General features: G+C 42.5%; 1 protein-coding gene across 1 annotated transcript; it reads right to left on the bottom strand.

Moving 5' to 3' along the window:
- On the bottom strand, nucleotides 1-27,349 carry MYLIP (myosin regulatory light chain interacting protein). Its single transcript, XM_049884442.1, has 7 exons — nucleotides 27,046-27,349; nucleotides 25,761-25,951; nucleotides 7,635-7,820; nucleotides 6,021-6,218; nucleotides 4,297-4,461; nucleotides 3,014-3,434; nucleotides 1-1,524 (listed from the first exon to the last, which is right to left on the bottom strand). Exons 1-7 carry the CDS (start codon nucleotides 27,130-27,132, stop codon nucleotides 1,435-1,437), a joined length of 1,338 nt encoding a protein of 445 aa, XP_049740399.1. The 5' UTR covers nucleotides 27,133-27,349; the 3' UTR covers nucleotides 1-1,434.
- Between the last annotated feature and the right edge of the window lie 27 nt (nucleotides 27,350-27,376).

Below are 27,376 nucleotides of genomic sequence, written 5' to 3'. Positions count from 1 at the left end.
ATTATCCTGAATATAAAAGACAGAGGTTCTCTAGGATATAACAGAGTTCTTTATGTGGAAACATTATTTTTTTTACAAGTGAAAAAATAAATACCTCTTGGAATAAAGGCTTATATGCTAATATGTGCCATAAAAAAGTAGAGTTTTAATATTTGACAAAATGTCTGTGCAAAGAAACAAATGCATAAACACATTACTGCTACTTTAAGGCAATATGAAAAGTATACTCAGAAATCTCAGTAAAGTGACAGTGTAGGTTTCTAGCTTTAACTTAGCTAGTATTGCACCCGATAAGGTCATCTAGGTTTCCCTACATCCCAGAAAACCTATTAGCTGACCAGCGTCCAAAATGCCCAAGTGGGAGTAGAAAACATGTAAGAATACAGAAAGAAAAAGAACTGAAACCCTTCCAAAACACACAGACAGGATAACCAAAAGTTAATATTAAGCATTTAACCAAAAAAAAAAAAAAGTATACAATGTCTAGGATACTTAAGATAAGGCTATAAAAGGCTTGAGAGTTCAAGCTAAAGCGACACCGATGGATGAGGCTGGAGTAGAGTGCTCGGGAGAAATGAACTACCATCGTTTGTACACCAGGAAGCTCCATCTCCAAGTGAGCAATGGTTTCCCTTCCCAAGGAAAACGTTCTCCCATTTCAATCTTAAAGTAAGCTATTCCACCAAATCAAGGAGTTCCAAGGAGTGTTTGACTATTCCACAGAAATCTCCATACCAAATTGGTAGCATTTTATAATTGAAAGGTTGGTCGGGGGACAGAGGGAGGAGAAAGGCATAGGAAGCCACTCACGTTGTCTTCTACTAGCCAGACTGATTGAAACCTCACAACTCTGTTGTCAGCTTTGTAAAAGTCACCGAATTTGTTTTTAAATCTGTGTACCTTCCAATCATTCTTGAACAAAGTTATTAAAACAGAAGTAACATTAAAACAATGACTGTTTCTTTTAAGAAAAATGTTCCTATTAAAAACATTCAGAGCTCCATGACCATACAAAAAGAACCCAGTAAATTCTTAAAACTAATTCTTACAAAATTTGCTGCAGGTAGGAAACTTACCTTGGGGTACATTAAGCGGATTTACAACATAGCTTCTTAAAAGGTACTCACTTTTTGGCTCTACTACCACTTAATTGACATCAGAGATGATTTTATCTATTCGTTCACCTCATCATTACAGAAAAAAAAAAGTCCTAGGAATGTGTCTGTGTCCCAGAGCTCTTCCTGGCCACCATGACTGGAGTTGTTGCTTCTACGCATGGATGTGTTTTTGCAGCAAGGAGTAGCTGTATTCTTTTTTAAACTTCACATGGCAAATGGGTGTTGGAGTAATTCTCTTCTCCACAATCGATTATTTTTATAGTTCATAATAGTGTAGTTCATGGCAACATGGTAAGTCAGATAAACGCACAACAGATTAGATTACAGTTAGATTGAGAAGACTAGGGTGGGTTGGAAGGTAGACGTGCTGAACATGTTCTACATGCGATCTGCAGACCGGACAGGACTGAAAAAGAGAGGCCACAACACCTGTTAGGATATTTTTATGGATCTGGGTCCTCAGTGTTCACCTTTGGTCCATATCATATTAGGCTTTCTAAATAAGCATTGCTCGTAATTAATTCTAGCCTGTAACTACAGAGATCTTTGCTTTCTAACAGATTTGAACATTTATACTTTACAAGGGATTGACAATATTATAAACAGCAAAAAGTACAAACTGAAGAAAATTAGTTAGGATTTTAGTCAATCTCTAACCAAGGCATAGTGAGTGAAGCAATTACTAGAGACATCTTTCTTTGCAGGCTGTGGTCCTTACATAAGCAGATGTAACAGACACCTTGGTCAGTAATACAAGAAACCCTTCCAGAGACTGTGTGTTCTTGGCTCAAATGAATGTTATCGGCCTGAGCATGGCCAGTGAGCATGGCTCTGTTCCTGGTCACAGGTAACAGGCCCACATTCCTGGCTGGCTTTGTGCGATCACGTGCCCCTTGTTGGCCATAAGGGCAGCCTTAGTCACAAGGATAAGTATATGTGAGCATAGAAGGACAAATCCATGACTGCTCCTGAGGAAAAAACTCATCGGAGCAAAATAATTTACTCTTAGAAATGACATGGGCATCCTGTTGGCCCATTGTAGAGCCCAAAAACTAGTTCTGAATTTAGGCCCTGATGGCACAGTGGTTATGAGCTCGGCTGCTAACAAGAAGACTGGCAGTTCAAATCCACCAGGTGCTCCTTGGAAACCCTACGGGGTAGTTTTACTCTGGCCTAAGGGGGTGCTATGAATCGAAATCGACTTGACGGCAACAGTTTTTTTTTTTTTTAAAGGATTAGATATTATTTAGGGCTGGTTTTACATAAAACCATAGTGACATTTAGCAAACACTTCTGAGAAATGAAGACAAACTGAAAAAATTATTGTAAAAGGAAATATAAGCTACAAGGAAAAACTATTATAGATGAGTTGCTTTTACTTATTTTTTTTGTATGTAGATTAACATTAAATAGCTTGACTTGCCAATCCAAGAGGCACCTAGAGGCATGTGCAGTAATAAAAGGAAATCAGTCACAAACAATCACATAGGAAACAACCTACCTGTGGATAACTGAGCCTTAACTACAGCCCCTAAATGGAAGTATTCTTTCTCAAATATTTTAAGTAAATAATAAAGCCCATCCTCCAAAGTGTCAGGACGTGGGATGCGACATGAAATGGGAGAGGACACCCTGGACCAGGCCTCAAGAGGCCTGGGTTCCGGTCCTTGGTCCAGCTGCTAACTAGATGCATTACCTCGTTTCCTCATCTGTACAGTAAGATTTTCCAGATCTTGAAATAAGTCTGATTCCAGGTCAATTCCACTACTGAAACTAGTATGCTAATCCAAACTATTTCCAAGGAACGCCTCTGAAGTCATCGGATATAAAGAACCCTTCCAGGTGAGGACGGAGGTTGCTCACTGGTGGAAGCGCCAGCCCGTCTACCCACTCACCTGTAGCTGGGCAGCACAGCTCTCACAGCACACGGTGTGGCCGCAGGGGCAGAAGGTGGAGTTGATCTCCTTCCCGCAGCACACCATGCACAGCATGGCCTCCTTCAGCTTGCGCAACTTCTCCTGCAGCGCGCGGGTGTGCTGGCAGCTGAGGCCCTCGCAGCTGCTGCAGTTCATGCTGCTTTCTGAGGACTTCAGCGGGGAGCTTGGGGGGCTGTGGTCGCTCCTCGAAACCAGGTCCACAACGCCAGCATTATAAAGAGCCCTCCGGGCATGGTCATAGACCTCCTTGGATGTTCTTTTGATATCAAAGACATACTTCTTGCCGAGGTTAATATTTTCATTCAGAAACAATGATGCCAGGTGGCCCTTGAGGTCTCGGCTGTACTGCATCATGACAGCACTGGTCACCGTGTCGCACCTGTGGGGGGAGGGCAGACATCTGCCTCAGTGCGGAAAAGCCCAGGCGATTCCCTAATTAGACCTTAAAACACGGTAGTAAAAGAGAAGATTCACGTCAGCAGACATTTGATATTCTTGTCTGCACGCATGAAAGGAAGTCCTTCCAGTTTTATACGTGTTAAAAATTTCAGTAATTCTACCTCAATTGTTCGCAAGTGTTTCCAAAGTACCTCCAATAAAGCAAAAGTGAAAGGGTACCTTCCCCTCCAGGGATATCAGTTATAGCCTGAAGGAAATTTTTCCTTGAAGTCTAGTCTTTTATCTTAAAAATTCCTACAAGTTTCCCATTCTGCTCCACAATTTGTGTCTATTTTAAGATAAAAATGCTTAAGACTGCCTACCAATTAAATTTTTAGCTTTCATTTTCCAAATATTTGAGACAATCACAACTCTACTTCAAAGGGCTCCTGCCTAAAACAAGGGGATCGATATTGTTACTGAAAACCCTGACTACACAGTTAGGACTCAGGATGGTAGCTCTCACAGAGAACAGCAATGTCTGATGTCATCCTGTTGGGAAACACCAAAAGGCGGCAGCGGAACAGGCCCAACCACCCGGTTATCTCAGGAGAAGTGGTGGGGTGAGGAAGTAAGGTGGGAGATGAGCACGGAAACCCTCTGTGCAGCTCACACACGGGTGTTTTCTGTGGAAAGTAAGGACCCTACCGCTGAACCAAATGTCCAAAAGCAGCTGAGTTCTTAAATTCTGTGGAAGACTCGTGGGCATAAGGATACAAGAGAAGATACGAACTGTGCTGTCACCTAGAAATCTTAGAGCTGCCGGTCAGTGCGGAGGGCAGAAAGTCACCAGGGGCACGTACCTGTAGAAGGCATGCGTTTCGGTGACAGCTCGGTAGAGCCCACTGGCTGCCCTGGTGCTGATCATTTTAAACAACAGCACGATACTGTTCCCCGACTCCTTGGTGACTGTCAAGTACACGTTCTTTCCTGACTGGGTGGCCATCTGCACCACAGGGTATGCGATCCTGAAAGGCGGGAAGAGAAGGAGGAGGAGGTATTTATGAGAGCTGGGGTGCCATTTCAGGTTCCTCGTTTGCTCGTGCCCCAACAGTAAAATCAGACACTTGGTCTGGGAACCCCACATGACTACTTTGCCCCTTAGGTGATAACCGCTACCGGCTGCTGTTGAGTCGACCCTGACTCACGGCAACCCTACATGTGTCAAGGGTAGAACCACGCACTGTGGGGTTTTCAGTGGCTGATGTTTTGGAAGTAGATTGCCAGGCCTTTCTACCAAGGTGCCTCTGGATGGACTCAAACCATCATTCTTTCACTTAACAGTTGAGGGCCTGAACTGCTGGCACCACCCAAGGACTCCTTAGAGTATAAAGACATGCTGAAAATGGTTGCGTATAGACAGATGTGTTAGATGAAGTTTTGCATGCATGTGCAAGTATGTGGGTGAAAATGAGGTTTCCATGGCAGCAAACGACCTATTTGAAAATTATTTTATAGCTATATATATATATATAAACTTTTTTGGGGGGGAGGGGCATCTCTGGTGGCACAGTGGTTAAGAGCTACAGCTGCTAACCAAAAGGTTGACAGCCATTCCTTGAAAACCCTATGGGTCAGTTCTACTCTGCTCTAAGGGATGCTATGAATTAGAATCAACTCGATAGCACATACCAACAACATATATATTTTTATTGTGATTTAGGTGAAAGTTTACAGAGCAAATTAGTTTCTCATTAAAAATTCAATACACAAATTGTTTTGTGACACTGGTTGCCACCCCCATGATGTGTCAACACTCTCCCCTTCTCCACTCTGGGTTCCCTGTTTCCATTCCTCCAGTTTTCCTGTCCCTTCCTATCTTTGCTCTTGGGCTGGTGTGCCCATTCGTCTTGTATACATGATTGAAGTATGAAGCATGTCCCTCACGGATGCTATTGTTGGCCCTATAAACCTGTCTAATCTTTGGCTGAAGGGTGAACTTCAGGAGTGACTTCAATGCTCAGTTAAAAGAGTGTCCGGGGGCCATACTCTTGGGATTATTTGAAAATTATTAACTGTCCTATCAGTCACTCTGAGTTAGCATTTCTTAAAATAATTAAATGGTTGTCAAGGCCTGAAAAAATTAATTCACAAAAAGTAAAGCATTTTCTTCCTAACGGATGTTGTTGTTAGGTGCCATTGAACTTGTTCTGACTCATAGCGACCCTATGCACAACAGAACGAAACACTGCCTGGTCCTACTCCATCCTCACAATCGTTGCTATGCCTAAGCCCATTGTTGCAGCCAGTGTGTCAATCCATCTCATTGAGGGTCTTCCTCTTTTTGGCTGACACTCCACTTTACCAAGCATGATGTCCTTCTCCAGGGACTGATCTCTGCTGATAGCATGTCCAAAGTATGTGAGACGAAGTCTCGCCATCCTTGTTTCTAAGGAGCATTCTGGTTGTACTAAGGGATGACTGTCTAGTAAATTCCTCTCCACTTTCTATTTTCATGATCAAAGCTATAAAATTATATACATGATAGGACTAAACAAATTAAAAAAAAAAAGGAAGGCTTGGTTACCTGTTAATTGGGCTGAAGTCGTCTGTGCAGATGGAGATTCCTTCAGGTCCGACACCAATGAGGAGTCTCTGCCCCTCGCTGTTACGCACAGAATGCCATTCTACGCCGTAGTTCTCCATGGCCGACACAATCTGCAAAACCTGGTATTCGGCGGAAGCCTGGCTGGTCCCCTCCAACTCCTTATGCTTCGCGATAATGCTATGGGACACCAACACCAAAGGGCGGTGAATTACACAGAGATTAGCTTGAGAAGTTGTTTGAGAAAAATCTACGTGGTTTTAGGAAAATGATGCATAGTTTACCAGCAAATTATACTGATACTGTCACCTATGAGTCACAAAAACTCAGAACTGCATGTTATTTAGCAAACTTACTGTAAAATAATCCTAAGATGCCGCTTAAGATCTCAACTATTAAATATTTAGTAGAAGAAACTGGATGAGAATGAATGGGTGGAATTATGGAAAATATCTAAAAATACACATAATGCAAATTTATATGTTGCAACTTCTCATATATTCGTCTACGTATACTTTATATGCTTCATTATAACACAGCATTACCATTGCCGTTCAGTTGATTCCGACTCATAGTGACCCTACAGGACAGGGTAAAACTGCCCCACAGATTTTCCAAGGACCGCCTGGTGGATCTGAACTGCCAACCTTTTGGTTAGCAGCCATAGTTCTTAACCACTACACCACCAGGGTTTCCAATACAGCATTATAAGGGATTTACTCGGTAGTTTGCAACAGAAGAACATACAGGATTCATTTTGTTATCTATTGCGGTAGACAGGTTCTAATATGGTCCTCCATGATCCTCACCTCCTGATTTCACGCCCCTGTGCATTTCCTTCCCTTGAGTGTGGGCTAGACTTATTGACAGGCTTCTAATGAATAGAATATGGCAGAAGTGATAGACTGTCACTTCTAAGATTAGGTTACAAGAAAGACTGTGACTGACATCTCGGGTGATCTGTCTCACTCTGGCTTAGACCATTCTCCCTGGGAAGGCAGCTTCCAATGTCAGAAAGCAAAAAGAGGTCCATGCAGCAAGGGAATGAGGCGTGCCAGTAACCGCACGAGCAAACCCGGAAGTGGGTCCCTCCCTTAGCTGACCTTCAGCACAGCTGTGCCTCATGAGAGATCCTGAGCCGGAGGACCCAGCTAGAATGGCCCACAGAGCTGAGGGGTAATGTTTGCTGTTTTAAGCCACTAAATTCTGGGTAATGTGTTATACAGGAACAGTTAACTAATACACCTATGTTAGCCTTCTTGGTTTAATTCTTGCTGATACGAAGAAAGCATACCAATATACACGATAGAATTTACTTTAGGAGATTGGCATTCTTAAAAGGTCAGAGATTTTTTTATTCTGGTTATACGGCATTTCACATAAGGGCATTTATTTGTGTGGATTATGCTCTGTGTTTCTAAGGTTCTTGAAATAAAAGACTAAAGAAGCTTTTGAAAATAATTGGTAAAACTGGGCAGTGGCCTAGTTTGGACCTCACAAATTATCTGTATATACCACAGATTCATGTCCTTCTGGAAGCTCTTAGAAACTTGAGAGATCCATGACTACAAACGCTAGCCCTGACCACAGCCTCACCTGTTCAAGGTGGCGCTGGAGAGCTCCTTGGCACACAGCTCCTCATAGTTGTACTTGGCAGTGTTCTGGTTGTAGTCTCCAAATTTGGTCTGGGCCAGGAGAGCATTGAGTTCCACGGCCTGCTCTGGGGAGCACTGGAGGTGGCCGGCCAAGAGAGCCTCCTTTATGTGCAAGAAAAAGATATGCCTGGAACACAATGTGAGGATGAGGTTAGGACCAGAGGTTGACTCTTGATTTCAAACAACCCATTGAGCAACTTCACTATTGCTTTTAAACAGAGAAAACTGAGCTATTTGAAAAGTCATCCTGAAAATGTCTACCATTAGAGAACCTTTTTAAACATGAGAATTAAGGTGAAATAAGTCTCTGGAATAAAAATTACATATTTCAATATTTGATCTAAACCTGGTAAGTGGATTATATTTACTCATGGCATCTTAATCCAAACAAAACAAATCTACTTAAGACAAGTCCAGTAAAATTCAAGTTACAGATTGCAAAATAATCACACACAAGTTTTGGCATTATTAATTTCCTAAAAGAAATGATCTCAATCAGAAAAAACCTGACGTGAATTCTGAAATAATCTTAAGGAATTCTATAAAAAAGACAAGATCCTCACTTTTATTCAAACGGCCCCCAAATCTCCAGTCTCAACTTCTCTCGGAAGAATCGTATTCAAATGCCCAAAGCCCACAGAGGTCTCCATGCGGATGCCTCGTTCCAAACCAACTCATTCTCTTCCTTCCCAAGCCCACCTTCTCTCCCAGTGGGAAGCACAGATGCACTTTTGTTTTTTTCTCACAGACTCAATTCTGACTCAGTCCTATTTCCACCTACTTTTTGTCTCTGAGAACTCTATAAATCCAGTTCCATTCTTTCCATTTTTACTTCCCGTCCCACTTGCAGCTCTCAGTTGTCAGAGAACTGGCAATAGCCTCTGAATAGATTGTTCTTCAGCTAGACTTGATGCTAATCTACCTTCCATGCTGCCTGCTGCTCCCATTAACTTGTCAGATCTCTGCTCAAAAATCCATCAAGGGATTCCTAATGTCGTTCGCATGAAACTCAAGGTTCTCCATGCTTGGGCCTCCAGCTGTCCAGCCTCATCCTCTGCCATTCCCTAACCACTATGCCCCAGTAAAAATTCCTCTTCCTGGGAAAAACCAAGCCCATCCATGCTTCTGTGTTCTCCAGTCTTTTCTGCTCCCTGTCCTGAAGGCCATTCGTTCTCCTCACCCCACCCCCATCTGGATCCCCTGTCTTTTCCAGAGCTAACCTTTTCATCTTTATCACATGCAAATGATTTATTCCTGTATTACAGTATTTGACAGGAGTCCCTGAGTGGTGCAAATGGTTAACACATTCGGCTGCTAACCAAAAAGTTAGAGGTTCAAGTCCACCCAGAGGTGCCCTGGAAGAAAGGCCTTGAGATCGACTTCAAGAAAGTCAGCCATTGAAAACCCTACGAAGCACAGTCTATTCTGAAACACTCGGGGGCTTGCCATGCATTGAAGTCCACCCAACGGCAACCAAAAGGTCAGCAGTTCAAGTTCACCAGCCAGTCATTGGAAACCCTATAGGGCAGTTCTACTGTGTCCTATAGGGTTGCTTTGAGTTAGAACTGACTTGATGGCAATGGGTTTTTTTTTTTTTTTCTATTACAGATAGCTGCCCATAAGCTAACTTCAGAGACCAATCTTAAAGTACCCACACAGCAGAAAGCTCCATAAATATATGCAAAAGTGCATATGACCAGTGATTATATTCCAATCTTAGTTTTATTCAGTTTGTGTCTCCTCTAGTTATATACAGTACTATAATCTACATTTACTAAATTTTTTTATGTCACTTAGAAACTCTAGGGTACCGTTGTCTGCCAGCCTATATTGTCAAAGTCCTGAAGAGAACACGTAAACCTGCACGGACACGTTGGCTTTGGTTATAAAATCTGTCTCCGGCAAAAGTGAATGCATAATTTCTTTTGCTAAGCTGTCATAGCCTCTGAAACATGCTTGAACGTCACAATATTCCTTCCATTAAAAAATGAATTACAATCATTGGTAACTCTCTTAGTTATCTAGTGTTGCTGTAACAGAAATACCACAAGTGGATGGCTTTAACAAACAGAAGTTTATTCTCTCACAGTTTAGAAGGTCAGAAGCCTGAATTCAGGGCACCAACTCCAGGGGAAGGCTTTCTCTTTGGCTCTGGATGAAGGTCCTTGTCATCAATCTTTCCCTGGTCTAGGAGCTTCTCAGTGCAGGGAACCTGGGTCCAAAGGACGCGCTCCACTCCTGGCTCTTCTTGCTTGGTGGTAATGAGGTCCCTCTCCTTTGTACTCACTTCTCTTTTTTACATCTCAAGAGATTGACCCAACATACAACCTAGTTCTGTAGATTGAGTCCTGCTTCATTAATATAACTGCCTCTAATCCTGCCTTGTTAACATCATAGAGGTTAGAATTTACAACACATAGGATAATCACATCAGATCACAAAATGGTGGCTAACCACACAACACTGGGAATCATGGCCTAGCCAAGATGACACACATTCTTGGGGGTACAGAAGTCAATCCATAACACGCTCTGAAACTCCAAGAACACTGTATAAGCTCAGTTCCCCTCTTCAACCAAGTACGACATCCTTATTCCAGTCCCCAACAGTGCTTTCACTGATACACTACATTTGTGTCTCATGTCCCAGGTAGAGGGACTAACACGAGAAGAAGGAGAAAAGGGAAGTGGGAGAAAGTGATGCTGGAAATATAAGAAGGGTCTGTAGTCAGAGTCCCAATATGTCAGCTGGATGAGATCCATTAATCTTCCCTTAACTAAGAAATGTTTGTCTAAATTCAATGGTCTCTGTCTTCTATAATGCTAAAGAAATATTCAAAATTACCAAGCGCTGCCAAATACTGACATTTTTTTCCTTTATTCAAAACCCCTCTGCGAAATTACAGTAAGAATACATACAGCGCTGAAAGAAGATAAACATGGATTTTATTAACCCGAACATCTGCTAGTCTTTAAAGTATTTCTGACATACTGCTAAACTGAGAGGGGGCCCCCGCTGGGGCAAAGAAATAATCACAAAAATATTGTGTTTTAAAATAGCTATCTGAGGACTGAAGTCTAGCATTCTCACAAAACCATGGTGTTACAACCTAAAAAAGCTTTTTAGATCACCATTTGGTAAACTTCATCTTGGTTAATGTACCACTGGTCTCTGTATTCAACCAGAGGACCTGTTACCAGAAAACTAAAGTATCAGGAATGCATGCTTACGCTAAAGAAGTTATGTGCTGAAAGATTTTAAGTGTATGGCCACAAAGTCTCTTCAATTTAATCACTGCTTATATGAAAACATCTTTTAACTTATTTTCCAAGTATAAAGTTAGAGATGAGTTCCTGCTTTATTAAGTATAGCCTACAAAACGAGGCCTGGTTGCGCAATGGTTAAGCGCCCAGCTACTAACCAAAAGGTTGGTGGTTTGAGCCCTCTCAGAGACTCCACAGGACAAAGACCTGGTGATCTGCTCCCAGAAAGATTGTTGTTATGTGCTGTCAATTCAACTCTGAGTCATAGCAACCTTGCAGAACAGGGTAGAACTGCCCCCACAGGGTTTCCTAGACTATAATCTTCGCAGCAGCAGATTACCAGGTCTTTTCTCCCAAGGAACAGCTGGTGGGTTTGAAATGCCGATCGTTTGGTTAACAGCAGAGCACCTGACCACAGTGCCACCAGGGCTCATCTCTCGTGTAAAGATTAAGATTACCGCCTAGAAAATCCTACAGGAGCCACTTTACTTTGTCATGTGAGGTCGCTATGGGTCAAAAAGCGACTCGTTGGTACCTAACAATAACAACAACACAGCCTGCAAAAAAAGTTTCAAAATGGATCCACTTTCTTCCCAAACTACTCACCCCGACTTCTGGAGAGACAGCTGTCAAAATCAAAGACAAAGCAGCACTAACAAAATTGAAACAGGTGGTCAGCAGCCGGAGGGTAATGCTGATTCTGTCTAGGCATGTGGATCAGAATTTAAACAATGGAGGGGAGGGAGGGACGACTGGCCTACATAACTCCACATTCTAGGTTAGACTACAAACAATCCCGTGTAAGCAAGAAAAACCCTCCTCCTTACTGTTTACATAAGCTTTCTGATAGGGCCTTTTATGCAGCTTCAAGGCCCTAAAGCAGCCTTTTCATTTCCAGGTAATGCCTCTCTACCAAACTCTGTGCTAAGGTTATAGGGTGGACATGTCTGACAGTTCCTTTTTTGATGAAACTTACAGCCTTTTGAGGCAGCTGGGTGGCACAAATGGTTATGCACTCCACTACAGGCTGAAAGGTTGGTGGTTCAAACTCACCCAGAGGGGCATCGGAAGACAGGCCTGGAGCTCTGCTTCCAACAGGTCACAGCCATGAAAACCCTACGGGGTGGCTCTGCTCTGCAACACATGGGGTCGCCATGAGTCGGAACTGACTCCCTGGTAACTAAAAACAACACGGCCTTTCGAAGTGAAGGAAAGTTTCCTATCAAAATAACTCTAGCCACAGGCAAGCTTTTGAGTGAAGAGCTTTATGCTCCCCAGGAGAGGAGCACAAAGGTCACCCGCTATCAGGAGCTATCAGTACTCTATTTAATGTGTTCTTTCCAAGACGAAGGAGGAAGGATGGCAGCACTCAGAAACAAATCTCCAGCAAGGAACCCAGTGGGGGTTCAATATTTAGGGATGGCTTAGAATCAAGTATTTTCTCCTATTTATTATTTTTCCCTCTAGCCATCTGGCCTGTAACTGTCTGGCTCGTTGACCCTCCCCTCCCCTCCCTTTTTTTGTAAAGCGAGTGAAAGGTTACTGATAATATCAAAACAAGCAAATACAGTCCAAAAAGTTGTGGCTGCTGTGAACTCTTTCTTACTAAAGAGAAAAAGTGGATGATGTATCTAATTCAGTATCGGCTACATGCTACAATCACAAGCTAAAAGAAGGCCTGAAAAAAACGCTTGTTTTGTTTTTTGGTCTTAAGCAATGCCCATGAATACATCCTACAGATATAAGCTCAAACTGTATTTTCTAAACATTTTTCTGAAACTTCTTCTGGCTACACCTTGGAATTCAAAGTTTTACCCAGTTAGTAAGAAAACAGATATTTTCAATATGGACCACATTTGCAGCCCCAAGAAAAACATTCTGGCTAACTCATGTCCCTGCATCTTGAGTTCAAATAAATTCATATTTACTGTTGAGTTCTGGAAGACATTAAAAAAAAAGATTTTGTGACGAATATAAGGATATGCCAAAACTTACTTTTAAAAAAGAATCACATATCTTCATGTTTTTTGTTTCAAAGTACTTCAGGTTTCCTTTATTTTAAAAATTCCCTTTTATAGCTTGAAGTAATAAAGTTAGGTTGTTTATCTTTCAAGAGTTGTGTCATGGACTGAATTGTGTCCCCCAAAATATCTGTCAACTTGGCTAAGTCATGATTCTCTTATATGATTGTCTGCCATCTTATGTGATTTTCCTAAATGTTGTAAATCCTATCACTGTGATGTAATAAGGTGAATTAGCAGCAATTATATTGATGAGGTCTACAAGATCAGGTAGTGTCTTAAGCCAATCTCTTTTGAGATATAAAAGAAAGAGAAGCGAGCAGAGATATGGGATTCTCATACAACCAAGAAAGTAGCCCCGGGAGCAGAGCTTGTCCTTTGGACCTGAGGTTCCTGTACTGAGATACTCCCAGACCAAGGGAAGACTGATGCATCAAAAGGTCCTTCCTTCAGAGCTGACAGAAAGAGAAAGCCTTCCCTGGAGCCAGCACCCTGAATTCAGACTTCCAGCCTACCAGACTGTGAGGGAATAAACTTCTCTTTGTTAAAGCCAACCACTTGAATCAGGGTGGGGGCGGAGCCAAGATGGCGGACTAGGCAGACGCTACCTCGGATCCCTCTTACAACAAAGACACGGAAAAACAAGTGAATCGATCACATACATAACAATCTACGAACCCTGAACAACAAACACAGATTTAGAGACGGAGAACGAACTAATACGGGGAAGCAGCGATTGTTTCCAGAGCCTGGAGCCAGCGTACCAGTCAGGTACGGCACAAGCACAGAGACCTGCTCCACCCCCCTGAACTAACCCCGGGAGGGGGACCAGCTGGTTCCACGGGCGGCGTGGGACGCAGCCGGTAGGAGAAGTCCCCGGGAGGCAGTGACTGATCTTGGAGCAGAAAGAGCAGCATCCGAGCCGGGGAACCGTCCCGCAGGGATTAGGACTGCACGCAGGTACGCCATAAACACGGAGAGTTGCTCCACCCCCTGAACTAACCCCGGGAAGGGGACCAGCCGGGTCGCGCGGGCGGCGTGGGACGCAGCCGGTAGGAGAAGTCCCCGGGAGGCAGCGACTGGTATTGGAGTGGGGAGAACAGCGTTCCAGCCAGGACACTCGGTCGCGGCACAAGCACAGGGAGCTACTCCACCCATCTGAACTAACCCCGGGAGGGGGCCCACCTAGTTCACGGGGGCGGCACGGCCACGCGGCTGGAGAGACGAGAAGTCCCCGGGAGGCAGCGACTGATTTTGGAGTTGAGAGTACACCGTCCCAGTAGGGGAGCCTTGACGCTGGGCGTGGGGCTGGAAGCGGAGGATCTGACCGTGACTCCAGCGGGCCAGACCCCCCGGGGGCAATCTCCACACAGCCAGCACACATAGGCGACGCGCCCGCGGGAATCTCAGATATAACAGTCATTCCAAGCAAGACAAGCAACTCTGGCTATATTCTGAGGTGCTACTCTCCTATCTCTCTGTTCCCTCCCCCACCCTTCCCAGGCGGCTTCATTAACATCTGAATAGCCTGAGCCAAAGGGAGAACTCTGATAGGGATCTGACTGCAGTTTTTTTTTTAGCGGATTTTCTGGAAAAACTAGTTTCCCAGTGATGGCTCGGAGACAACAATCCATATCAAACCACTTAAAGAAGCAGACCGGGACAGCTTCTCCAACCCCCCAAACAAAAGAATCAAAATCTTTCCCAAATGAAGATACAATTTTGGAATTATCAGATACAGAATATAAAAAACTAATTTACAGAATGCTTAATGATATCACAAATGAAATTAGGATATCTGCAGAAAAAGCCAAGGAACACACTGATAAAACTGTTGAAGAACTCAAAAAGATTATTCAAGAACATACTGGAAAAATTAATAAGTTGCAAGAATCCATAGAGAGACAACATGTAGAAATCCAAAAGATTAACAATAAAATAACAGAATTAGACAACGTAATAGGAAGTCAGAGGAGCAGACTCGAGCAATTAGAATGCAGACTGGGACATCTGGAGGACCAGGGAATTAACACCAACATAGCTGAAAAAAAATCAGATAAAAGAATTAAAAAAAATGAAGAAACCCTAAGAATTATGTGGGACTCTATCAAGAAGGATAACCTGCGGGTGATTGGAGTCCCAGAACAGGGAGGAGGGACAGAAAACACAGAGAAAATAGTTGAAGAACTTCTGACAGAAAACTTCCCTGACATCATGAAAGACGAAAGGATATCTATCCAAGATGCTCATCGAACCCCATTTAAGATTGATCCAAAAAGAAAAACACCAAGACATATTATCATCAAACTCACCAAAACCAAAGATAAACAGAAAATTTTAAAAGCAGCCAGGGAGAAAAGAAAGGTTTCCTTCAAGGGAGAATCAATAAGAATATGTTCTGACTACTCAGCAGAAACCATGCAGGCAAGAAGGGAATGGGACGACATATACAGAACACTGAAGGAGAAAAACTGCCAGCCAAGGATCATATATCCAGCAAAACTCTCTCTGAAATATGAAGGCGAAATTAAGATATTTACAGACAAACACAAGTTTAGAGAATTTGCAAAAACCAAACCAAAGCTACAAGAAATACTAAAGGATATTGTTTGGTCAGAGAACCAATAATATCAGATATCAGCACAACACAAGGTCACAAAACAGAACGTCCTGATATCAACTCAAATAGGGAAATCACAAAAACAAACAAATTAAGATTAATTAAAAAAAAAAAAAAATACACATAACAGGGAATCATGGAAGTCAATAGGTAAAAGATCACAATAATCAAAAAGAGGGACTAAATACAGGAGGCATTGAACTGCCATATGGAGAGTGATACAAGGCGATATAGAACAATACAAGTTAGGTTTTTACTTAGAAAAATAGGGGTATATAATGAGGTAACCACAAAAAGGTATAACAACTCTATAACTCAAGACAAAAACCAAGAAAAACGTAACGACTCAACTAACATAAAGTCAAACACTATGAAAATGAGGATCTCACAATTTACTAAGAAAAACGCCTCAGCACAAAAAAGTATGTGGAAAAATGAAATTGTCAACAACACACATAAAAAGGCATCAAAATGACAGCACTAAAAACTTATTTATCTATAATTACCCTGAATGTAAATGGACTAAATGCACCAATAAAGAGACAGAGAGTCACAGACTGGATAAAGAAACACGATCCATCTATATGCTGCCTACAAGAGACACACCTTAGACTTAGAGACTCAAACAAACTAAAACTCAAAGGATGGAAAAAAGTATATCAAGCAAACAATAAGCAAAAAAGAAGAGGAGTAGCAATATTAATTTCTGACAAAATAGACTTTAGACTTAAATCCACCACAAAGGATAAAGAAGGACACTATATAATGATAAAAGGGACAATTGATCAGGAAGACATAACCATATTAAATATTTACGCACCCAATGACAGGGCTGCAAGATACATAAATCAAATTTTAACAGAACTGAAAAGCGAGATAGATACCTCCACAATTATAGTAGGAGACTTCAACACACCACTTTCGGAGAAGGACAGGACATCCAGCAAGAAGCTCAACAGAGACACGGAAGATCTAATTACAACAATCAACCAACTTGACCTCATTGACTTATACAGAACTCTCCACCCAACTGCTGCAAAATATACTTTTTTTTCCAGCGCACATGGAACATTCTCTAAAGCCAACCACTTGTGGTATTTCTGTTACAGCAGCACTAGATGACTCAGACAAGCTGTAATCTGAGAACTCTTTTCTAAACACTGATTTGTCTCATACAGAAATCCTCTAACAGTCAAAGCAAGGACCTTTTCAGAAAATCAACTGGGAGTCATCTATTTGTTCATCATCGTTTGGTTACCCTTGGTACTGCCCTCCAGTGATCTTCCTAATTACATCACTTTGAAGAGCTTTTGGTGACACAAATATGAAATAACTATTTCCAGATTCACTATTACAACTCAAAATTTAAATAAACCAGTTACCGTGGAGTAGATTCCGACTCATTGAGACCCCATGTGTGTCAGAGTAGAACTGTGCTCTAGAGGGTTTTCAGTGGTTGATTTTTTCTACATTAGATGGCCAGGCCTTTCTTCCGAGGAAGCCCATGCAGGGACTCAAACCACCAATCTTCAGTTAGCAGCAGAGCATTTTAACTGTTTGCACCACCCACGGGCTTCTGAAATTTAAGTACCTAACCTAAAACACTTTTGAAAATGGCTAAGTAGCTGTTTTTTAAAACTCTCAATTACCAATAAACCGACTGTATTTCTCCCCTGAAGGTACAGCTGGAACTGGCTTATCCAGTACTGATGGCTGGTTTGTCCCTCACCTAGTTAGACCCTCACCTAGTTAGACCCTCACTGGGATCATCAATATGCATGCCACATCAGTTTATTTTAAACCAAACTCTGCCAAGTTATATTTAAAAACTATCAAATCAAAGAAGAATTGCTATAGAAATTTTTTGTTTTGTATTTTAAATTCCAGTGAAACAAAAATCAGTCAAGATGGATCACAGACCTAAACGTAAAAGCTAAAACCATAACTCTTTTAGAACTACGCATAGAAGAGTATCTTCATGACTTGCGGTAGGCAAAAATTTCTTAGGACCCAGTCGGCAATAAACACGAAAGAAAAAAATGGATAAATTAGACTTACCCAAAATTAAAAACTTCTACTCATCAAAAGAAAATAGGCAGCCACGGGGGAAAATGTATTCAGAAAACATAACATTAAACACACACACACACGTAAAACCAAAACAAACCCGTTGTACTGAGTCGATTATGACTCACGGCCACCCTACAGGACAGGGTAGAACTGCCCCACCAGGTTTCTAAGGAGCAGCTGGTGGATTCAAACTGCCCACCTTTTGGTTACCAGCCTGAACTCAACCCACCGTGCCACAAGGGCTCCCTATGTATACCTATGTTTGTGTATGTGTATGTATCTGACAAAGGACTGCTCTCCAGGTTATATAAGGAATTTGTACAACTCAAAAATGAAGACAACTCAATAAAAATGGGCAAACGGCTTGAATAGATACTTAACAAAATACACAAAAGGATGATAAGTACACGAAAAAGTGTTCGACATTATTGTTCACTACAGAAATGCAAATTAACACCACTACACACCCACCAGAAGGCTGGCAAGGATGTGGAGGAAATGGACTCACTCACTCTTGAGGGAGTACTAAATGGTACAGCTACTCTGGGGAAAGGTATGGCAGTTTCTTACACAACTAAAAACATCACCTACCCTACGACCCAGCTATCCCATTCCTAGGTATTTACTCAGAAGAGATGAAAACACATGCTCACAAAAAAGACTTGTAATAGAATGTTCACAGCAGCTTTATTTCTGATAGCTGGAAAACAGGAATTCACCAACAACCAAAAAATACCAAACCCATTGCCGTCGAGTTGATTACGACTAATAGCAACCCTATGGGACAGAGTGGAACTGTCTCATAGAGTTTCCAAGGAGCGCCTGGTGGATCCCAACTGCTGACCTTTTGATTAGCAGCTGCAGCACTTAACCACTATGCCACCAGGCTTAGCCACAATATGGACTACTGCTGAGCAGTTAAAGGAACCACCCACTGATACACCCAACAGCATGGATGGATCTCAGCAAGTTATGCTGAACAAAAGAAGCCAGGCACAAAAGAGTACATGTTGTATGATTCCATCGACACTAAGTTTACAAACAGGCAAAAATAATCTATGGTGGAAAAACACAGACCAGTGTAGTGGTTGTGGACAGCCAAGGGGGGTTTGGGGGCTGACTGCAGGACAGGAAGGAACTTTCGAGAGTGATGGTAAGGTTCTAACTCTTGATATGAGCTGTGATTAAACAGGTACATCCATTTGTCAGAACTCATCAAATGGTATGATGAGGATTTGTGCATTTGATTACATGTAAATTTTACTTCAAAAGAAAAAAATATATAAGAAGTGTACATAATACTGAGTTCTAGTTAATGGTAGGCGTAGTTAGAGGGAAGTGTGTTTACACGCACTAATTCTGAAATGCATCAAAAAATAAGATAGATCAATGGATGGATAGAGGAGTCAACAAATGGATAAATATGTGACAAAGTCAACTGTTCACCGTAGAATCTGGGTGTCAATGTATGTGTGTTCATTTTAAAAATCTTTAACTTTTCTGTATGTTTGAAAATTTTCATAAGATGTTGAGAAAATAATTCCAGTGAAAATTCCCAAGAGTCAAGGTTCAGAATTCAAATGAGCAGCTACACCTCAAATGAATCTCCCATCAGCCACTTCATGGCGAGCTTGCAACCGAGAAACCTGTCACAGCCAAGCAATTACCACGTCGGCTCTCTATTCAGGGTTAAGGAGACCCTTGTCAAAGCTCAAAATACAAAATGGGAATCACTGATAAACTTGCTCCCCCTTAGGCTCCACAGCAGCTAAACATATGGGGAGTGGGGGAATTTCCCAGCTTCAAAACTGATTACAACCCCCACCAGAAAAATACTACTAGTTCTTGACAGCATAAAACCTGCATTTTTGAAAAATACAATTATTCACTCATAATAGAGACCTGTCCCAGGCAAATGACAATCTAGGCAATTCTGTAGTTCAAAGGGATAAGGATGTCTCTTTCTCAACATTCTAGATTAGTCAGGAGTGCTCTTCAGGAGGGTTTAGCCCACAATACAGGGATGGTTCAGGAATTTCATACCTAATTTTCTCTGTAACTGTCCTCAGATCATGAGTGACTTCCTAGGCCCTGCAGCTGGTGCAAGGGCGCTGAGACTAGGAACGACTCAGACGGAAAAACCTAACTGGGCCTCGCAGCTGTGTGGCACCCATCAGCCTGAGTCTGACTTTGTAATGCCTTCGAAAGACCCAGATTTTATTTAAAATGACGTTTCAAAATTAAAAGTTCATTTTGATTACACAAAAATCCATTTCTTAATGTTCTTTGAATACCTAAAACAAATTAATATCAGAATTTGAAGAGACTGAAGACATCCAGATATGAGTTCCCTGGCTAGAATAAACATCTAATAATACAAATATCCTGTATTTTTTAACAAAAAACAAAAACTGATCAGAATTCAGAAACTCAATACTTTCTTTAAATTGATAGACAAGTCTGCTTTCCCCTTTTTTATTTTTTGAGGTCCTATTTTGTGTTCAGGCATGCAAAAAAAAAAAAAAAAGATGAATGTGTCATTCTACTCTGAACGTATAATCAATACGGAGAACATAAATAGCAGCTTTACAATAGATAAGGAGCCCTTAGTGGTACGGCGGTTAAGCACTTGGCTGCTAACCAAATGGTTGGTGGTTCGAACCCACCAGCTGCTCTGTGGGAGAAAGATGTAGCTCATAAACATTTACAGCCTAGGAAACCTTACGGGGCAGTTCTACTCTGTCCTGTACCATCACTATGAGTTGGAACTGACTTGATGACAAATTTGGTTTGGGTTTGGTTTACAATAGATAATCCTGCTGCAGCCCCCTACAGAATTTACCAGCCCTAATTCTCACAAAGGTAAATTATGTAAGAAACCTTCACCCATACTGAGAAAGTTCCTGAAGCCTCTGGACACAATTTATAGGCAATGGCTAGATCAGTTGTTTTCAGCTCAGAATTGGTTTGAGATTACCATATCTGCCGGCAGTTTGCACGTGGCATTTGCTCTGTGGGTTTCAACAATGCAATCTTTCTTAGATTTTCACACTTTGGAGTGATTTTTGTTAGAAAACAGGAAAAACGGACTTTAATGAGTCTTTAAAACCAGTTGTCCTCAAGTCAATTCTGACTCATGGCGATGCCACGTGTGTCAGAGTAGAACTGCGTTCCACAGGGTTTTCACCTTCTGAGGGGCCTCTGGGTGGACTCAATCACCAGCCTTTTGGTTAGCAGCTGAGTGTTAACCATTGGTGCCGCCCATTTACAAACCGGCGGAAATGAGATAAAGAGATGCTACAGCTTGAAAACTATCTGAACTTTACAAAGGATCCAGGCTAAGTGGTAGAGGGGGGAAAGGAAAAAGAAGGTCCAACACCAAACAAGCTCTAAACAGAAAATAATCACTACAAAACATTAACGGTGAGATTCCTTTTAGACAGCCTCAACTTTTCAGTTTACAGAAGCGAACTAAAAAACATTTCAATATCTAGAGGAAAACTTCCATTATCAGTTTCAGTGAACCCCATTTTATTTCCAAATTCTTAATTCATTAGTTCAACAAATATGTATCAGGTGCTTGCTAGACTATACTCCAGGGATACAATGTTGATCAGCTCCCTGTTTAATGGAATTTAGGTTATTAGAGTGACTGACAATAGCCAAACAGGCATTATAAACTCATTAAACGCTATGAAGGAAAGATACAAGCCGTCTTGTGAGATTCTGGCTTCCTGCGCAGGGCTGGGGAGGCTTCCTGGGAGCATTGACTGAGCTGAGATCTGAAGGATGGAAGGACTTAACAAGGACTGAGTGAAAGGCCTCACTGCAACTCTTGATGGAATTCCTAGAAATTCAACATTCAGCATTACAGCATTTTTGTGAACCTTTAGTCCAGGACTCATGGAGCCCTTGTTCTGGGCTAGTTTTCTGGTGAAGAGAATTCAGGTGTTCATAAGCCTTCTCTAAGCAGGACTGTCCATAGCAAAAATCGCACAGCTCTGCTAAAACGCGGCCAAGTAGGAAGAAATAGAAGGACTCTATCGGCAGTGGACGTTGTGATTACCGCTCTGTATGTGAAGTATACACTCTAATCTCTGGTTGTGAAATGTTGATGAAATCCAGTCTGAATGGCTGTAAATAACTGAGAGACATGGATTTCAAAGATCATTATTATTTCAGATCTACTTCCAGAATACATTAGTTTTTTTCACTTTTGGTTTTAATCCATAGCTTGGCAAAACACCTGCTGAAAATAACTGCTATCTCCATCGCTGAACTCGAAATAAGACTCTTTTTACTTTTGAAGCCTCCATTCAAGAGTAAATATAACAATCAGGGTAGGAGAGCCAAAACTAAAACTGGGCCCAATTCAGAAACCAGATTAATGTCATCTACCAATCTAAGCAGGTACTTGATACGTGCTTTTTCTGTCTTCAGAAAAATGTATGTAGGGAAAACCAAAACAAACAAAAAAATACATCCCCGTTGAGTAGATTCCAACTCACAGCAAGCCCATATGTTAAACAGAGTAGAATTGAGCTCCATAGGGTTTTCTCGGCTATAAGCTGTATAGAAGCAGATGGCCAGTCCTTTCTTCTGCAGTGCTGCCAGGTGGGTTTGAACCACCAACCTTTAGGTTACTGTTAATTGAGCATAAACCATTTGTGCTACCCAGGGACCTCATACTTAGGAAAGAGCTAAAGAAAATAATAGGAGGAACAAGCAAGGAGGAAGGAAGAAGAAGGAGGAGGAAGAGAAGGAAGGGGAAGAAGAAAACGTTATTGGTAGAAGGGATTTACAAGACAATCCCTTCCTGGGGTTTCGCTTTAGATGAAGAGCTGGGCTCAGTCTTCAAAGTCTGTATAGATGCTAGTTGGTGGCAGAGCTGAGCCCAGAATGCCGAACTGCTGCCTCGTCCCCACTGCTCTCCCCTCACAAACAGCCCTCCCACCCTCGTTTTCACAGTGGCCTCCCTATCTAATGAGAACTAATATATTAACCGCTCTCACTTAGGCCAACTCACTGTGAACATGCTACCTTAATTGTCCACAGAGGACAACTCGACCACGCTATTTCAGCACCGTTTAAACTGTTCAGATGCTTTCAGCGTACTACATATACCCTTATGACTTAGAGAGGGTAAAGAATCACCTCTTATAATGGGATTGTCAAAGCTGAGTTTACTCACTGCACAAACAGGTCAATTCCACATGCATGGCATTTTATATAAATATTTTATGGCAAATCATGAAACATCAAAGAAGTTTATCAACCAGCTGATTTTTGCTAACATTAAAAAAAAAACAAACCCAGCGCTGTTGATTCTGACTCATAGCAACCCTATAGGACAGAGTAGAACTGCCCCATAGAGTTTCCAAGGAGCGCCTGGCAGATTCGAACTGCTGACCCTTTGGTTAGCAGCTGGAGCACTTAACCACTACGCCACCAGGGTTTCCAAATATAACATTAAGGAAGATAAATATCTTTGTTCTATACCATTATGCACATTAAAACAATGTTAACTGCAAAGCAAACTGGGCTCAGGACAACTTCCGATATTCTAATTAAAAGTTACAAATGCTAATTACAAATCACTTTATCTAGTTGCTAAAGCAAAAGCTATATGTATTTTTTATATATAGCCAAACCCACAACAACAAGCAAACTTCACCAATATTTTAAGAGCAAACCAAAACTTTTGACTTTACTGACTTTTCAATATGATTTTCAAAAAGGATCATTAAATTATCTAGTCAAACTGGTTATTTGACTTCGAGTGCTATTAACCATGAATCTCCAGGGTCAAAGTCAACTGATTCAACAAAGTAAAAACTAAGGAAACGTGATTCCAGTTCCAACTCATAAAGTGTCTCTATTTCTCACATGAGTAAAATGGATTTAACAACAGTAATTAACCCAACTGCAAAGAAGCAAAGGTAAAGATCAGCTAGCAGTCAACTTTAAAGACTGAATGCTACAAGTATGAAATAACACAACTGCATTACACATTATTACCAAAAAAACAACATTTTTACTACTGTTTAAATCAAGTATTGGGTCCTACAAGCTTCTGCAAATTTAAAAATAAATTTGTATCACCAAAATAAGTTTGCATCTAGAGGCCCTGAGATGACCGCAAAATCATAAGGCTACACAATGAAAACTCCAATATGCTCTGAGATTTTATGTAGATATACACACATACATACATACATGCATACATACACATACATAACAAACAAAAACACCGTTGCTGTGGAGTCGATTCTGACTCATGGTGACCCCACATACTGCAGAGTATAACTGCCCTCCATAGGGTTTTCAAGGCTGTGACCTTCCAAAGCAGATCACCAAGCCTTTCTTTCAAGTGCATCTGGGTGGATTTGAACTGCCAGCTATTCAGTTAGTACTTGAGCACTTAACTGTTTACACTACCCAGGGACTCCTTACACACACACACACATACACATAGAACACACATGTACACACAGAGAGTTGTAGAGTGTGTATGTGTGTCAGAGTCCCCTTCCGGCCAGGTGGCGCAAACAGTTAAGAGCTCGGCTGCTAACTGAAAGGCTGGGGGTTCGAGTCCACTCAGATGTGCCTCAGAAGAAAGGTCTGTTGACCTACTTCCAAAAAATCAGTCATGGAAAACCCTATGTATGAAGCACTGTTCTACTCTGACACACATGAGGCCACTGTAAGTCAGGACTGACCGACAGTAACTGCTTCTCGAGTGCGTGTGATTTCTTTTACTCAACTGCAAATTATCACACTGATGTGCAAAGTGGAAGCTTTCACAAATCAGCTGTAAGTTAAAAACAAAAACTACTCTGCTTATTATAGACAACTAAAACATCTTAAGTATGCAATCACTTGAATATTTTGCAAGACATTTTCAGAAGCATTAAGAATATGCCAACTTCCTTCAGAAACTAATATTAAACAGTTCCCTCATTCTTCAAAGCTTCACAAGGCAAAGCAGATTTCAAATTCAAATCAATGTTTCAAAAAATGTCTCTATTAGTATTTTTGGTAAAAACAAAAAACAAAAATAACATGTTAAAAACTGTTAAAAGATACTGTTCACTCATCATTACTCAAAATTTTCACACATTTTTTCATGTGCATGGCAAATTTCCAAGCATTAGGAAAACATCAGAACTTAGCCCTAAAGTTTGCTGAATTTAAAAGTAGTCATTTTCATTTTTTGACATGCCACTGTAAGACTTAAGGCTCCTGCATTTCAGAAATAAATATTAAATGCCAGTTTCCCAGTTTGGCTCCTCTTGCATTAAAGTTATTACAATCAGTCCTGGGGAGAGAACATTTTCTGTTTGAAAAAGGAAACCACATGGTTCAGTTGTCTACCACTACTGGTGGTTTTTCAGAATGGAAAGAGATAAATTCAACCATCTAAACTCAACAATCATGTATAATGTATCTGTGGACTGGAATGCAGCTACGCTGGCCTTAAAGCTCTTTCATTAACTTTTCAAGAAACTGAAAAATCCTGCCTGAGTCAGATAGAGCTCATTGCTTCACACTGTAATCTGACACTAGGCTGAAGAAGTTGACCAAGTTTAAGTAACCCAAGAGGAACTGTTTCCTGCTCTCAGAACAGTCTGCAAATGACCGGTAGTAACACTGCTGAGGCAGAGGTTACTATCGGGCATTTAGAGGCTTAATAGGAAGATCTCCCTACTATCAGTTCAAGCTTTTTGTTTTGTTTTTGGTGGGGTTTTTTTGTTTTTGTTTTTTTTTTTTACACTGTGGCACTGATTCCAAGTGTTTTAAGAGGATTTCAACCCTGCTCTTCCATTAAGTTTATAAAAGACAAGAAAAGCTAAAAGAAGAGCTGGAAAACGTTCCTTAGGCCAACTATGTAGTTCCTTCCTCACCTCAACGAAACAGCTGTGCCATGGAAAATTTGTAAGTTATAAACCAACTCACAAGTTTGTTTGTGAACATCTCCGGGAAGGTGCAACAGTGTTTGCTAAGCTGGACCAAAGGTATATTTGACATTCATTTATTGTAGCGTCACTTCACCTAGTCAGAATGGACAGTAACGGGTTTGGGTCTTTGGTTACCTAGTCTGCTCCTGTAAGATGAGGTGAGGCTCCACAAAGAACTTGACTCTCAGTTTAAGCCGGTAAGGGGCTAGCCCATCCATCTGCTGGGAGATCCGGTTTCTCAGATTAAGCCATAAACTTTCACCTTTGCTACCTGTAAACTGCAGTCCAAAATAGTCAACTTCTATGATGCCCAATCGCCTGCACACCTGAAACAAAATGAACGCAGCATCGATGAGCAAATTGTACAAGTAGTCAAAGCCCACCCAAGACTCCCGCATACTTTTCACGAAGTTCAACGGTGTTAAATTCTTCTTGTAAGCTGGAAAAACAAAGTTCTAAGGCTCCAGTGATGCTAACTAAACCACTAGCTGTAGTTTGGAGGCTTGTCCTTCCTTTAATACTTAGGGCATGCATGGCCAATGACACGTACTGAAAACGGAGTCCTAAAAAGTAGCCTTACAGAGGCTGAAGAGAGGACTCTATGGGGCATGTCCCTTCTTATTCCACACACTGGCATTTCCTCCACCAGCACCCTCTGCACAGCTGGTCTGGCAGTTGGTTATCTGGACAATTTTAACCATCTGGACTCCCAAAAGACAAACACATTGAGGGAACACGCCACAAGTGTCGGCTAAGCTTCACGAGAGGTTTTCCAAACATCTCAAGTATAGGGAGTTGGCCAGCACAGTGTTTCACTTGGGAGCAAATTCGCTGTCTGCCATGCCAACTATGCCCTGTTTTTCTTCACTGTTCAGAAAACGCGTGCCTAGAGACAACGACGGAGAGGATTACCAAAACCAACAGTCCTCTCGACCTGCAAATCCCGAGATGCAGGTGAACGGTCCATTTGAGCAGCGGCTTGAGACAACGGCCCGGCTTGTCCGCCAAGCAACCCAAGGGCCCCACGACCGCCTGAAGCCACCCCATCTCAGGGCGCGGGTGGCGCCCAAGCCCCGCGAGGACCCGACAGGCGGCATCACACACACACCTGCGGCAGGTGTGCCGGGCCGCCGACTTCCGGGAAAGTGCCGGACTGGGGACAGGGTGGCAGACCCCGGTTCCCCCGCTGTGCCCGCGCCCCCGGCGCCGTGGGTCCCCGAGCGCGCGTCCTGCGCGCCCCCACACCCGGCGCGCCCTTGGCCGGTGGGGAGGAGGGGGCCGGGCCGGGAGCCTGGGGCGCGCTCCCCGGGCCCCGCTGCAGCGCTGCCGCTGTCTCCAGCCGTCCGGCGCCGCCGCGAGGCCCCTGGGCCTCGGAAAAGCGGGCAGCGCTCGGTGCCCCCGCCCGGCCCCTCTCCCTCACCTGGTTGAGGCAGTCCTCGCCGTTGGCTTTCGCCTCCACCTCCACCTCCATCAGCACCGCGTCCGGCCTCGTTACATAGCACAGCATGGCTGGGGCCGCCGCTGCCGCCTCCTCTTTGGTGTGCGCGGGGCTGCCGCCTCGCCACCGCTCGCACCTAGCCCAGGACTAGGCAAAGGCCACCCCTGGGAGGCTGAAGTCCTGCACACCCTCCCCTGAGCCCTGCAGCCGCAGCTCCCCCCTGCCACCCGCCTGCCGCTCTGCCCGGGACTCGGCGGCAGCGCCGCACTCTAGCAGCCCAACTGCCTACGCCGCGACACGGACTCCTCTCATA

This window comes from Elephas maximus, chromosome 1, assembly GCF_024166365.1.
Source record: "Elephas maximus indicus isolate mEleMax1 chromosome 1, mEleMax1 primary haplotype, whole genome shotgun sequence".
NCBI classification, from domain to species: domain Eukaryota; kingdom Metazoa; phylum Chordata; class Mammalia; order Proboscidea; family Elephantidae; genus Elephas; species Elephas maximus.
Note: the sequence above shows the minus strand (reverse complement) of the source record. Positions and strands in the feature narration are given on the sequence as shown.